The 16,991-nt window shown below is 32.4% G+C and overlaps 1 protein-coding gene across 1 annotated transcript; it reads left to right on the top strand.

Moving 5' to 3' along the window:
- Positions 1 to 249: 249 nt before the first annotated feature.
- LOC106122056 (uncharacterized) lies at positions 250 to 3,584 on the top strand. The gene is given in 5 exon segments (NM_001312068.1): positions 250 to 324; positions 1,315 to 1,534; positions 1,955 to 2,085; positions 2,406 to 2,561; positions 3,222 to 3,584. Coding segments are annotated over 5 exon segments (720 nt in total). The 5' UTR covers positions 250 to 263; the 3' UTR covers positions 3,374 to 3,584.
- Positions 3,585 to 16,991: the final 13,407 nt, after the last annotated feature.

Genomic DNA, 16,991 nt, shown 5'->3' with positions numbered 1-16,991 from the left:
TATATTTTAGAATATATTTTTTAATTAAAATAATAATAGATGAAAAATAAGGCATTTAGGCGCTAAACAATCTCATAAGTAATGACAATTTTTTTGCACGGACGCCTCTATGATATGCTTTGTTAATTACTTTATTATAGTCTGACCTCGTAAAAAAAGTTCATAAGCATCTCTACAAAAATATCGTATATAATAGTCCAATTTAATTCAAGTTACGGCAGTGTTCATTGCATTTTCGTAACATAAAGACAAAATTAATAACAATGAAGACACATTTATTTGCTTTTCTAACAGTTGTGTTAACTGGAGCTAATGCTGCTTTGGGTAAGTTTTTTTTTTATTATTATCAGATTTTTGTTAATTTACCAATATTTCTTGCACAATTCCAACTAAGGTCTAGGCTTGTGCAAGGACATGGTTTACGACAATAGTCAAATGGCGGGATACGAACCCCCGACAACGTGGTAATCCGTTACCTTAACTATTGGGCTATTTACGCTTTGAAGTTAGTTTTAGTACAACTACACAGGCGTAGACGTTATTAGATAATTTCATAGCGTATCTAACCGTGGGTTTTTAACGCCAAAATCCTCGCTTAAAACCTATTGTTATCTTTATTTTATCAAAAAAGAAAGGCAGAGATGATGGCACTTTTTATACAGTAATGTTTGTCTCAGCAACTCACGGTCACGGAATTGTCATAAAAGAAATTGTTTGAAGTGTTGTTAAATATAATACAACTAAATAAAATTTTTCCAATTTCTAACTTCACTTATAGTCGGTTTCTGAAATCATTTCTATATAAAACTTATCGTCATCACTGTCTGTTTGCAAAACGGAGATAATAATACGTTTTAAACGAGGATTTTTGTTCTCAGGAACCGGTTACTTAAGGAATTAAACGTGATTTAATTATGCACTGATATCTTGTAAAAAGTAGAAAACAAAATCAAACCAGTTTAGCCAGTATTTCTATTATGATTTTGAAGCGACTATGTTATGTCTCCAATGGTTCCATTTTATAGCTTTTTATATTGATCTATACACTTATGAATAACTAGCTGTCGCCCGCGACTCCGTCTGCGATGGAACAAAAAGGACTTATATAGTAGCTTATGTGTTCTTCCGAGTACGTTCTAAATCTGTGCTAAATTTTATCATTATCCGTTGAGCCGTTCTGGAGATCCTTAAAACATCGATCCATCTATCTAAACTTTCGCATTTATAACAAAGATTTTTTGAGTAATTTTTTTTTGTGAACTCCTATGACCTGTAATTTATGTGTTATTAATCAATTGTACTGTATTTTTCCAGCACCATTTATAAAGCCATGCAAGCTTAATGATAAAGAATGTGTAAAATCCAGTGCAACAGCAGCGATACCTTTTATTGTACCGGGAATACCCGCCCTAGATATCCCACCCAGTGAACCCTTGTACATAAAACAAGCCACATCTGACCAGGGTGAAATGAAACTGACCTTTAACGATATGAACATATATGGTTTAAGCCAAAGTACCTTTAACAATGTAGAGTAAGTTTCGTTTTCTTAACTTGAATTATAACAAAACATGTTGTTGTTATAAAATGCCGAAAAAAAATTAAAGATGAAAAACTGACCAAAAATATCGTATACACATGTTTAACCCTTTGACCGCCGGTGATGGATATTACGGACGTCAAAGTTATATGTTTTACCATAATTATGCATACTACTTTCGGTATAAATACATTATTTATTGGTCTTAAAAAATGTTTTCAAAAGCCGTTATTTATCAAAAATCCGCGGAGTTATAATCACGGTATAAAAAGTTTGAAATGTCAACGTAAAATGTATTTAAAACATTGTCTAATATTTCTATAGTAAGGTCCATTGAGTTTGGTCCTACTATATTTTATTGTAAGGCAATATACAATTATGAACACGTTGACATTTATTATTATTTTTTTACAGAATGGATGAGGCGAAATCAGTAATACGTATAGAATTAGAAACTCCTCTTTTTGCTAACGGTACTTATAAATTAGAAGGCAAAATTCTCTTTATCCCCGCTGAAGGAGAAGGAAACATTGAGATCAAAACAGGTAAATTGATACACGATACAAGTCATCGTATTCTTTACATATAATTTAAATATGACTTGACTTACTTGACTTAAAGTCCTATGTCCCCGAAGTGGTGTAGAGAGCGTCGACAGTGCATATACCTACTCTTAAATCCATTTATCCGTGATACCAACTTATCTTCACCTAATTCAGAGAATCTATTGTTATAATCCATTAAAAATATCCAAAATAACTTAATTTCAACCCGAGAAGAATACTATTATATAATTTTAATACAATCTTAGTAAGATTTAATATTTATATGTCTCTTTAAATATCATATTAACATTTAATTTCAGATAAAGTTAAGGTGTTCATTGATGTAAAATATACAACAATCACGGACAAAAAAGGTGATAAGTACTGGAAGTTGACAAGTTACGATTACAAATATGACTTAATCAACAAAGTCTATTTTATGCCTGAAAATCTATTCGGTGGAGATGCTACTAGAGGTAAGTTAAATCAATATTATGAACAGTTACAGGATGTTATTTATAAAATAAATACGTTACTAAAAACCATATTTAAAAAAAAAGATTAAATTGAAACGAAATATTCTACTATAGTATGTCTAAGATGGATTACTTTGACTAGTGACACCTATAAATTATAGAATTAATTTTGTATGAGCTTTAATGTTGTACTTAATAGACGCTTTTCATAGTGTAGGACTATACGCGCATTACTAATAACTATGAACTACCGAGAATCGGTTTTGTAATTATATTAATCGAAGAAACAAATACTATGACTTAGGTATCTTATTACTTTACCTTTGACTCATGCAATTAATTAAAAATTTCTGAAAATCTCAATTTTTGGTATGAAATTTTATTTTACTACATACCTAATTTAGAAGAATAAAATTGTTATAAAAAAAAACTATTTCATTGTGACCGTAAATCAAAAGCAATAATCAAAAATAATTTCAATTGCAAGTTCTATGAGAAAAACCATCGAAAAACAAAAAATTTCATGACCGATTTTAATCAACCCATCTCTAGTAAATTGTCACATGAATTGTCAAACTAATCTATCTTAAATAGACAGACTATACTACGTTTAGAGACCTAGATGTAGAATTTCCTAAATCACAATTTTCTTGTCTACAGCCAAGCCACTTTTGGAATTATTTGATCAAAGCTGGAAGGAGTTGATAACAGAATTAGGAGCACCTATAATAAAAGACGTAGTCAAAATCGCTATTGAACGTGTGAAGAAGTTCTTCCTGGCTGTATCTATTTCTGAACTTGTACAATCTTGATTAATATATGCAACTAGCGCTAATACGCCCGGACTTAGTTCGTATTTTTTTGAAATAAAAACTACTTATCCTTATTCGGACTAAATTACACATAATTAAATGATTAAATAAAAAAAAAAACTGTATTAACCTAATTAGCATCTTCCACAATTTATGGGAAAAATAAAATTATATTGAACTTGAAAATAAATAATAATTATTTTATTACCAATTGACAATTTTAATAGTTCACAGAGGTAAAGTGTGAACTCTTCCTAACATGGTAGCTATTCCCTACGAAGAAGAAGGAGAGTCTCTGTCTAGAGATGTCTCTATAAACCGACATATTTAAATTCACTTTCTTCTCAAGCATATCCTGTTTTCATACAATACATTCATAATTTCCTTTGTCTTCCTCAATGTAGCCATTTACATTCAGTCTCATTACTTTGATATTTATGTAGTCACTAGCTGTCGCGACTCCGTCCACGCAGATATACCTTAATAAGCCTATGTGGTGTTCCAGACTATGTTCTACAACTATGCCAAATTTCAGCGAGATCCGTTTAGCCGTTCCGGAGATATCTTCAAACATACATCCATCCATCTAAAAATTCGCGTTTATAATATTAGTAAGATCTCTCCGTATTATATTTTCATACCACGTTAAACTAATATTTTATCCAATTTCTCTATTACTATATTTTTCTTCTCTCTTCATTTCTTCTCATAGACTAACATAACAACTGAAACTAGAACTTTAAATAAAGCAACCACATTTTATTACTTAATAAAGACGTGATTGTTTATACAATAACGCTTTAATTTTTATTTTACGGTGTCTGCAGAAGAATATTTAATGAGAAATTTTATTACCAGCTTCCTAATGGATTACATCATCAGCTCACTATACGTCTAAACCGAGGGGCTCGGAGCCTACCCTAAGTTAAGGGTGATTAGGCCATAGTCAACCACGCCGGCCAAGTGCGGGTTGGTTGACTTCACACATATCTTTGAATTTCTTCTGCAGGTCCTAGGTTCGAATCCCGCCATGTACCAATGTGTTTTTTGATTTCCGATTTACATATGTACATTTATCCGACGTTCTTACGGCGAAGGACAAAATCGTGATGCAACCTAATGGATTGTTTAATTACAAATCTTGTACATGCTTTTATTTGTATGTTTATTTTATTGGACATTTATTAATTTTAAATAATGTCCAATTACATTGTTAGTTTATGCACATGTTAAAAAATGATGTTAAACATTATTTATATTGATCTAATGCCCTTTACTAATAAACACAATAAAACAATAATAATTATGTTTAATGCCATCTATTAACAAATTGCAAAACTATATTTCAATTCTGTTATTTTTATTTTTCTAATTGTAAGTAAAAATTTATGTTTGTTTTGTAAGCACTTATTCTATGTCCGTTGAATCAAAATTGAGATCTAAATCTTCGTCAATCAGATATGTACTTTATAGTTATAAAAATAAATCAAATTAAGACAGTTAATACTTCATTCCATAGTTAGTAATCTGAAAATAATATTTAACATAAACAACTATTAAACGAAATGTATGGAAATATTATAAAAGCAAATAATAACTAAACTTGTTCCGTGTAACGTCCGTTACCATAATTATTCGGTTAGGTAACATAAACTAGTTGACTTTCATTGCTGCAGCGAAGTTTGTGCCAGGCGAGTGAGCTCATAAACTGTTTTAAACGACTGGAAATTTTTAAGTTCCTAAATGCGGTTGGCCGCGGAAAATTAAGTTTTAACGCTTCCACGTGCGCGTGATAATTTGTCTGCGGTGTTTATATTACGAACCGGTTGCATTAATTAATTTTATATTAAACAAACGAAACTACATGGTGGTATAGTTATATCTAGCTATCCGTATCAGGCATCGTCTATGTAGCCGATACAAACGGACCTCTTTACACTTTTTTATTCATTATTTTTAAATTTAGAATGTTTTATGTTTTTTATTCTTTTTTATGATTAAAAAATGTCAGTTATGAATATAAATTCTTATAGTGTGTGCTAATCTTATCTTTTCTCTCTTCCGTTTAATTATTATTTTTAACATTCATACTTTTTCAAAATTTACGCTCGTGCGTTTCCTTCGTCTATAGCACAGAAGAACCATAATATTTTACAAAATTAAAGTATTAATAATAGAAATTTTAACACTGGCATAATGGATAAAAGAAAACTATATTTTAATGAACCAGCAACGAAGAAAATAAAAAATCAAATCAATTAAGTAATCAAGTATTTTAAATCAATATTGAATCTATTAAAATAATAGCTGATTACAAAATATACAGAGCCATAACAGTACTAGCAATATATCGTCAGGGGAGCAGCAATTATCCCGGACAGGTCTTTGCACATAAATATTCATCTTGCAGACTGGCTGTACGGAATTGGAGGCATTCCTAGAAATCCGCACCGCGATCCATCGCCCTTACAATTGATTGATCTTAATTAAATCGATTCGGTTGATTGTCTCTATCCATTCTATTGATGCGATGTGATCATGGTGAAGATGAAATGCAATCAAACATCTGTAATAGTATTAGTTTTCGCTCTCCATTGTTATTAGTCGTAGAATAAGTAGTGATTGGAATTAACGGTTCCTAAGTTGATACAAATTATCTATAATTTAACTACGTATTTCAAAAGATAGTCCTTTGATCTGGTCTAAATTACGGACAACAACTGATGAATTGAAGAGTCCAATCGAAGTGATTTCAGGAAAGTCTGTGGCCAGAAAATAGACACATTTCTTTTTGTGGATTTGCTACGTGATAATATTATAAACTTATTTTACCAAGGTATGTTTATTCTTTAACATATTCCATTTACAAATTCGATTACGGGACAGGTCTAGGAAGGCTAAAATAAGAGAAGAATGGCAGAATTTGGAAGAGACCTTTGTCTACGTGAGACTAACAGATATAAACTTAAATACTAACTTAACTTAAACTTTAAGTAATGCAATGTATCTAAATAAAGGCTTATTATTATAATATTATGAACTGATAGTCAATATGGTTAAAGTAACGCCTGTCTACAGCAAAACAGAAGTGCTTAATATCACTACGTTCCGATGGCAGAATGGAGCTGCAAGCTGTTAAAACCGCTGGAATAGCAGACTCAACGCGGATCGCGTCCAACGCAAATAGCGTTGCTATGGAACCAATATCTCAACATTCTACAAAGATCCCTTTTGTTAGGGTTGTAAATTATGAATAGTTTTTCAAGAGTAGAACATTTGCTTGTACATTTTAGCGGTTAATTAAAAAAAAGATTAGCATTTTGTTTGAATTATTGTAAAAATTTTCAACTTCACTCTGGTCAGTTTGTTCTCTTCGTTCTCTATGTTTACTCATGGATTCATTTTATAGATGTTCCTTTGTTTTTTAGCAATGTTGGTTTAATTTTACGAGTCCCAACCATTACGCATCAAAATGTCTGTGGGCAACAGTGCCGTCGGCGTCTAGCGTGCTGTCAAGAACGCACTTTAGGGGAGAAATCCCCCGCCTTATAAATTGCCCCGCTATCTAAATCTGCGAGATAAGTGCGTTTCAACTTTCCAATTTCGCTACACATCAATAACACTGACAACTTCAGACGGGGGCAACAAATCAAATATCTAAGTATTATGGTACCCAGTGACAAATGGAACGGGCCGTTTTGTTTTTTTTTTTATGTCAAAGCCCACCAATTTACGTGGAACGTGGGTAGAATGCTTGATTCGAAATGTAAGGTTTCTGTGGCAATCGTTCATTATTTATGACTTTCATATGTAACAAAATGAAAACATCAAAGATATTCAGGAACAATATACGCAGTAAGAAAATACTGCATACAAGGTTTTTAAAACATTTTTTTAAATTTTAAATTAAATAAAATTGTATTCAATTTCATTAATGGGATCTATATCATAGAATAATAGAACAAATAGTATTACTCGAAGAAGTTAAAAACTGGCAAAATAATAAACGAAACGTCCGAACAGAATTTAAAAAACTTAATTAATAGACTATGTTTTCTTCCAGGCTATGTTCTACATCTATGCTGAATTTCATACAGCCGTTCTAAAGATACCTTTTGACGACCATACATCTATCTATATATCAAAACATTCGCATTTATAATATTAGTATGGGACTCCGCTGCCGGTGGTGCTCTATTTTTAATATAATATATTTTGTATATTTTTTTTATTTTTTATATGAAATGTAATATATAAAGAAAAAGGATAATAAATGAATGAGTGTTAGCAAGATAGTAAGAACAGTTACAATAAAGACATTGTTGTCTGTGTTATATCAAAGAATATATAAGAGATGACGTCATGTATTACAAATGTGAGTCCGGTAGAGTTCTCATTTAAGAAGGAATTATTATTTAATTAGGGTTGTATTATACGTGGCAGAATGATTAGAATGAATGGATAATTCAGGTTAAAGTTTGACAAAACATCGAGCGGCGCTGGAATTTGGAACGAGTCGCGGACGCTCGCAATGAAATGCTCTTCATTCCAATAATGGCGTCGCCGACGTGATGAATTATGAACTTGTACCAAGCCGAATTGCTGTCCAACTGAAATAGACAAGATAACATAGTTCTATTCTCTGTTAATATTTTTCATATTTGATTCCATGATATTATTTGTTAACACTCCTCCTACTTTGATAATTGAAAAATCGATTTGCGCGCCGCTCAGTTAAAGTTAAATCTTATTAATATTATAGATGCGAAAGTTTATATGAATTGATGGATGTACGTTTGAAGGTATCTCTGGAACGGATCAATAGATTTTGGAGAAAGGCGCATATGTAGAACATAGTTCGGAAGAACACACGGGATACAAGTTCAGTTGTTTTTTTTAATTCTCGTCTCGATCGACAGCAAGAATACAGTTAAAAGGAACGTAGTTAATGTGGTGCTTCTTGCAAAGGAATACTACTCAGGTGTAATCTGTAACACAAATCTACCGTGAAATGGTTTAAGATATGAACATAAATGTTCATTTATAAGGTAATGAAGGTAATCAATTAGCAGAGAGCATTGTAAATGGCCTGCAACCATCGCACATTGCATTCAAATGGGCCAATGATCCGCAACGTTGAATCATTACACTCCGTGCATACATCAGTTCTATGCTCCAGTTCGATAAAATAACTCTAAAGTTTGAATAGTTGAAGCAACTTCGTATTGATGTTTATATCTACATAGATTAATTTTATTTTCAGAGATTGAAGAATTAACATTTTTTTCTTCAGTCACATCAATTTTGTTTTAGTTTAATATTATTAGGATCCTATCAGAGTACTTTAAAGTAAAAATATCTATTTAAAAAAATGACATTTACTAATTTTATCTAAGTAATAGACAAGACAAAATTTTTACAGCGCCTGTCGAAATATAATTAGCAACTTTTCACTGCCACAAATACAGAACGAATATTTTTTTCTATAAATTAAAACGATGTCTTTTGTAAACCCTCTTAATTAAATAAATATTTACAAAGCAAGTTTTTCTCATAAAATTCAATGAACGCGAATAAAACTAATTCAACAGCCGGTAGACATCAAGTATAACTCCATTTTTTAATATTCTAACTCATTTAAGTTATGAAAAAAGAATTAATATGAAATAATTTTTATTATTTATCGTCTGCATGCCTATCCTCATTTAATCTTATACATCTAAGCATTAAATAGAAGCATTGGGAAGGAACGAAGGGAGATAAAGATTACAAACACAATCCTCACAATCCAAGGGGTTTGGAGATGCTCGTTAACGCCGCAAGGCAGCCTCTTGACTGTTAAAATCTGCCGTTTAACATCCCCAGTACACATAATACCAGACAAAGCATTTGCAGCAAACGTAGATAATAATAAGGAATCATAAGATCTATATTTCATGTTAACCAACGCCTAAATTAAATAAATTTCCATACATTCATTTTTTTGGGGACGGAGAACAAAATTGTGACATAAATCGAATGATGAGAAAACCAAACATAAACAATACACTTAAATAGATTAATGACTGACTGATTAAGATTAGATCCTAACCACTTGACAATACACTGAAAAATTACAGTTTTTTGTTATTACAAAGGCAAGCACTAAGAAATATTTTTCTCAATCTATTCAATGGAAATCTAAATTGCGCAATGTATGATTTTGTGAATAAATATTTCAAAATGTTTCAATAAGACTGTTGTTAAGATCAAGACAAGGTTCTAACGGCCCTTACAATAGAGAAAACAGTACCGAATAAACATTTCGTTTTATTTGCGGGCCCTCATTTACAAACAATGCAATCATCCCGACAGCCGAGATCTCATCACCGATTATCTGTTAGAGCGTGAGCCGCTTTTTTATTATTTTTTTATTCTCATTTCGCATTGAAAAGGGAATGGTTTGCAAAACAAAGCGGGCAATGATTAAATCGACTCATTAAGCCTTTGCGAAGTGAAAACGTTAACAGCATGTTAGTCATATTATTATCTATCTTGTTTCAAAGAGATTGAGAGTGATGGTGTTAATTTTATATACGTGTCTCGGCTGTAGAGACTAACGTTACACAATTTGTTGTGTTGCATCTTTGCTGTCGGTATCATGGAGGGCTATTAGAATTATACATTACTGACCACCACAAATAACATTTTTAAAGTTTTATATTAACTTACTATGGGTCTCTACAACAATCCTATCCTTTCCTCGTCAGAAAAGTGTAGGAAGAGGACTAAAATTAGGCCTTCAAAACACACACTCATTAGGCAAAACGCGAAATGGATTGGAAGTAAACTTTACACCTGTCTTCTCTTTAGTTCCGTCTTCTGCGTGGTCGTTGGTTTTAAATATTTTTTAAAGCTTTGGATATTAAAAGTGCAATTAGCAGTGACAGTTAAGATTATGGTAATAAGGTGATAAAAATTTAACAGTGGTAGAGCCCGCTTTAATATCTTCGCGAGAATTGGCCCGGCTCGCCCGGTGAAATACCACGACCACACAGAAGACAAGCGTGAAGTGGAAGCTATTCCGCGTTTCTTCTGATAAGTGTGCGTCCCGGAGGCCTAATTTAGTCCTCTTTCCCTTCCCATCCTTTTCTTTATCAGGAAAGGATGGGAAGTGGAAGTGGACTTTCCGGATGAGAGGATGCATGGAAAGGGAAGATATTTTCTTTCTGTGCATCCTCTCCTCCGTCGATTTAGGTAGGTATATTAGGTAGGTAGGCAACGCATATGCAATTGCGTATGTCTATGGGCAACGGTCACTTCGCTATTTCAGCGATTTCAGGTGGTCGCTCGCTCGTTTGCCACCTTATGATATAAAAAAAAAATCCAGTCGTAAGGATTGTATTGTAATACAATTTGCCTTACAACAATACTACCATAGTCACAGAGAAATATTTCCCCTTCAAAAATATATGCATCACATAAACAAACAAAGGATATAGAAAATGCTACACAATAGAAAGGCAAACTAAATTTTAAATAAGATAAAGTAACTCTAAGAACAAGCACAATTTCTGCTTTGTAACAACGTTAACAACTAACAAGTTTATGCTCAAGGTAAGACGAACCATTTCGAGTTTTGAGTTGGCAAAAGATGTTTTTATATATATTTAAATAAAAAACAAACATCTTTATTATTTCTTATGCAAACATCAAATTATTATGCAATATTTTACAGAAACAACAATATTAACAGTTGCATAACAATTATTAGTTAAGAGACATTTCCACTGCGCGTGATTGCAGATAGAGTGGAATGATCCTCAACTCACTGTGGAAACTACCGTTGGATAACACTAGAATGGTTATTTACGGTAGCTACCTATATTTTATCTTAATGTAAATGAGATATCGTATCAATAAAATCTTTATTTTTCAACTAATGCATGCTTAATTATTACAATGAAAAACACCTTAGCACGCTTTAGTATTTAAATCCGTAGATTAGTTAGATCTTGATTTGATTAGATATAAAAATCCTAATACACTAAAATAATGCTTGTTTTGCAATTTATACGCTTGTTATTTACCATGCTGATTTATCATAAATATAATCCATCATCGATATTACAATTATAGTACGAATTTGGCTTAGATGTATAACATAGTCTGGAAGAACGCATAGCTTATTAATTACTTTTTCTTAACCCCGCACGAACGGAGTCGCGGACAGCAGCTAGTACGTTATAAAATAGCGATCCTATAAAAAGATAAAAACCCTAACATCTTTTATTTCTACCATAACAGTAAGGGAAACGAAAGGATTTTGGGATTCACTTTACAGTAAAACATAAGGGGAGAACGTTTCATCCAATCAAGCAGTCCCACATAAGAACTCTTCATATATTACATTCAGAATTCTTTTTTTGATTTTACCGCTTCCGACACGGCACGTTATGCCACGTTGAAACACTCAATTACTAAAGTTGTCAATCTTTTACAAATATAATATTGAAATTATATCGTAAACTAGCGGACCCGACAGACGTTGTCTGACAATTTGACACTGCGATGGTAGCGCCGTCTGTCGGATCCAATGTAAAACATTCCAAAATCAACAACTACTAATAAATTAAAAATTAATTAAAAAAACATTGTCAAGCGGACAAAATTGTGAATCTAAACCATTCCCAGATCTTGAACACACACAAAAAATTTCATCAAAATCGGTCCAGTCGTTTGAGAGAAGTTCAGTGACATACACACTCACAGAAGAATTATATATATAAAGATAATAAAGTGGATGTGTGTTGGAAAAAACAAGTGTATTATTAAATTCCATTGTATGAAATTTGCATCATAATGTTAACTTACTTTAATATAATAATGTAAAATAAATTAGATATTAATAAGACCATAAAATTAAACGCGGATAAAATACTGCTCCATTTTAGTATCTGTTCATTTTGTTTGCTTATTCTTCTGTAAGTTGATTTGCTACACTGTGATATCGAACAAGAAGATAAGAACTAAACTATCCTCAGAAAGGAATACCTATGGTTCGCAACAATTCGCTAAATCTTCCATTCAAGCTGCATATCCGTTTCCCACGGTACAAAATCTTCATGTTTTTAAATGATGAAAAATTGTGGAATAAAATCACTTTATTGTTTGAGTTACTCTGCTTATTATGACTCGGTGGTCATATAAAATTTTATGAGCTTAAATAATGAAACTCTGGTGGGAAATTATTATAAACTAGCTGTCGCCCGCGACTCCGTCCACGCGGTATTAAAAATAAACGTAATTAGTAGTTGCTATATGTATGCCAAATTTCATCGATATCCGTTCAGCCATTCAGCATATACTGTTAAACATACATCCATCCATCTAAACATTTGTATTTATTATATTAATGAGAAGTGTAATTAATTAAATAAAAGCTATTGATATAAAATTAGTCCATTGTCGGCACTGACTAGTCTAACAGAATCCAGCCTAGTAATCACTCACCCTGTTGAAGAACCCTCGTCGGTTTTTAAACTACGTTGATGTGTTGAATGATAAGAGTCATCGACTTTCACACAAACACAAGTGAAAACTCCAGACACATACTCCGGTCTGTTTGTGCATGTTTGTTTAATAAAATAGTCTTTATGTAGCGACTAACAGAAACTAATCAATAAGTAATATAGTATGTATATCCCTCTTCCTCTAGAGTCGATCTCTCATGGCTGAGGATTGTGGTCAGCATCAGGGTTATTTCTGGAGTAGACGATTCGCTTTCACCGACTGCGGTCCAGCGCATCTCTCACGACTGCGAAGACATCGGGTGATGACTGGTTCTTCACTTGGTCGCTCGACCTTGTCGATGAGATATCCTGCCTTCAGTGTTTCCAACAACTATTAGCTTCTTTATGTACATTTAATTTCTTTTATATATTTAGCTTCTTTTATTCATCATCATCATCAGCACACTACACGACCCCACCGAGGAGCTCGATTCCTACCCTAAGTTAGGGGTGACTAGGCCATAGTCAACTACGCTGGCCAAGTGCGGGTTGGTTGACTTCACACATATCATTGAATTTCAAATTCTGCTTTTTTATTCATACTATCATTGTTAATGTGCAATCCTTACTTTGGTTAAAAATTGAATATTACCAACAGCAAATCGCCACAAACATATACATATCAGCTCTGTAGGTAGCAAAAGACGAGCTCAAATTTAAATAGGATGCAAGTAAATAAAAAAGGTGTTTTATCATATATTAATTAGCATTTTAAATACTTAATTTTTGAATAGATAATACCGTCTGAAATGAATTGATCCTCTTAAATGTTAAATGCCAAAATTTGTTTATTTTGAGACTAATAGATATATTCTACTAGTAGCTAATTTTAAAAACCATCAATACCGACTCAACTTACCTAATATCATTGTGGTGAAGACAAAGAATTCTATAAAATCTCAAGTTTAAAAATTATTAAAATTGTTTGGATTACAAAAGAAATCAGTTACAGAAATTGAACCAGAAATAATAGGCTAGGTTTAATGAAAAACAAGCTGTCGCCTGTGACACCGTCCACGAGCAATTAAAAAAAACCTAGTATGTGTCTATGTGTTCGTATAAAAATTGTCGGTTATCACTATTGAATATACCTGTCTTCTCTTCTGCTTTAAAAATAATAAGAGTTTTCTTCCGAGCGCAACCGCGGTAAAAACATCGTATTGACTACTGAAAATCTTTGCCTTTTCAATTAAGAAAAAGATGGGTAAAAAGGAGAAGAAAATCACTTGGGAAGTGTTAACAACGAAATACATACATTTTGGCTGCCATGCTGCTCTCAATTTATATAAATCGATTGTTAATTCGACCACACAAAGAATTTAAGAGTAACAAACAATATTCAAATTAACTTTTATCGAGTATTGTCCATTAACATAACTAAATAACAAAATTTATATTGCTAAAGTCTTGTTTATTTCATGATAATGACGTACATAATATATTAGACTAATGAATTTAAATCCGTTGAAGTTCTAATTCATGTTTCAGAAGGAGTGTCAGAAAAACAAGCCATTTGATGTCTAATTTTCTAAATATAATTTTTTACTATGAATTTCAACTGTCGTTTTATCGTTATCCCCAAAAGCCTAAACGGATTGATCGATTTTCACTAACGATTTAAGTTAGGTTGTGTTTAGCATTATATATTGGTCATCATAAGCTCACTATACGTCCCCACCGAGAAGCTCGGAGCCTACCCTAAGTTAGGGGTGATTAGGCCATAGTCAACCACGCTGGCCCACGGGTTGGTTGACTTTACATATATCTTTGAATCTCTTCTCAGATATGTGCAGGTTGCATCACGATATTTTCCTTCAGCGTAAGAACGTTGGATGAATGTACTTATGTAAATCGTAAATCGAACAACACATTGGTACATGGCGGGATTTGAACCCAAGACCTACAGATTGCAAGTCAAGTACTTAACGTAATGTATTGGTATGTTAAGGATTTTTGTGTTGACTGTACAAGTATCATTTTAATGAAAACCGGCCGTTTTGTTGCGTATTAGCAGAGATTTGTCACAGAATTCACATAATTAATGTGGTTTCTAAGAAAAGTTAATCAAGTCACGTTGGCTAATCTACTTGAGCAAAATTTAAAGCAAAATATATTAAAATCAAGATATGAGTTCATTACATGTTCGATAAATTTGTTCGATTTCATACACGTCTGTATCATGCAAGTCTCAAAACAAACAGTCAAAGCTTAAAGCTCAATCAAAATGGATAGTACAATCGTACTTGCTCGATATCGATACGGAGCAAGTTTATCGTAGTGCGTAAGTGTGTATCCACAATTAATAAGACCTAGTTTTCCTAACATTTATATTTGTTTATACTTATTTTATCTAAACAGAAAACGCATTTTTTAATTATGCCAAAAGCACCAAAAGCGAATCCAAATGATGTATAAACACAAACAGTTTTCTAAATTATGTTAATATCCAATCCTAATGGATTTACGCTTTCAAATAATAATCAAGGATATATACGAAATTAGCTATTTATTTAAATTTTATTAGTATGTTGAAAAATCAGTTTTTTTCTTCTTTCATGGCAAAAACATAGCAACGCGTTGTAAGGAGTTTTATTAAAAGACAAACTCCTTGCCATTGAGTATGTAATCTAGTCTAGTTCTTTCTACATAACCTTTAATCCAACTCTTCTAACGTTGTGAAGAATCAAATTACAGATAAAAAATCAAGTCGGATAGGAATTATTTTATTTATTTAATAGATCGGCGCATAATTTAAGACCAAAAATTATCTACATTTTTTGTTGCTATGTCTGTATCTAGACTAGTTACGTCTGTTCCAATGTTGCCGCATTCTTAACGGTTTCACCGATTTTAAAGAAAGATGTTATTCGATTAATTGTCCTCCCCAATATGTAAATAAATACTATTAGTTGGGCTTATTTTTTTAATTTACTACCGGTTATCTAGAATAAATCCATAATAAGGATTAGTAGAAACTAAGGATGTGAGTATACAGAATATAAATTTGAGAAAATTATTTCTGTATAAACTTTTCATATTGTACGTTTTCCGGAAATTTCCGAAAAACAATCAGGAAATATTTGACATCGTTGGCATAATGTCAAAGGCCTTTGTCTTACGCAGAACTTAAATATCAAACACTAATTGATCGTAAATGATGATTCATTGTGTACGGCGTCCCTTTTAACCTTGAACTCTGTACTGTTTTTGTTTGTTGCTATAAGGCGGGGCTTTCATTAATCGGCATTAAATCTGAAATGTCACTTAGTATGCTCGAGTAATTAATTACTATTTAGCTTGTTCCAATACAAATAGAAATAAGTATGAGGCACAATTAATATTATAGTTGACCGCATAATGCGTATCTTATCTTAGTAATATTATAAATGAGTAAGTTTTTATGCCTGGATGTATTTTTGTTATTTTTAGAACATTATTTTCAAATTTCGCTTAAATTTTGTATAGATGTCACGATAGAACATGGTCTCGAATAATAAATAGGATATTAAATAAGTTTTTTAAGCGCGTTCAACTAGTGGCAGTCAAAAGCTGTTTTTTTATTAAAGACAGCATAAAAACAGATGAATTGGTATTGCATATTACGACACAAAATGTGGCGCATGTGTCTTTGAATACATAGCGACATGCGCCACGTTTGACTTTTATCAAGTTGAGTTACATAGGTGGATCGCTTTTACATAAACTGAACTTTATAAAAGTCAAATCTTAATCATAACAAATATCTATTAATCACACGTTAATACCCACATTATCATTCTTGCAACATGACATTTTTTTTATATCATAAGCTGGTAAAACGAGCGAGCGGCCACCTGAAATCCCTGAAATAGCGAAGTGACCGTTGCCCATTGACATACGCAATTGCGTATGCGTTGCTGCCTACCTTTAATCATCGGAGGAGAGGATTCCATTTCCATGCATTCTCTTATCCGGAAAGTCTCCTTCCACTTCCCATCCTTTCCTTATAAGAAAAAGTGTAGGAAGGGAAAGATGACCAAATTAAGCCTCCGGGACACAAACTCATCAGACGAAACGCGGAATTGCTT

Source organism: Papilio xuthus, unplaced genomic scaffold (genome assembly GCF_000836235.2).
Source record: "Papilio xuthus unplaced genomic scaffold, Pxut_1.1 DF826933.1, whole genome shotgun sequence".
Classification (NCBI taxonomy): domain Eukaryota; kingdom Metazoa; phylum Arthropoda; class Insecta; order Lepidoptera; family Papilionidae; genus Papilio; species Papilio xuthus.
Note: the sequence above shows the minus strand (reverse complement) of the source record. Positions and strands in the feature narration are given on the sequence as shown.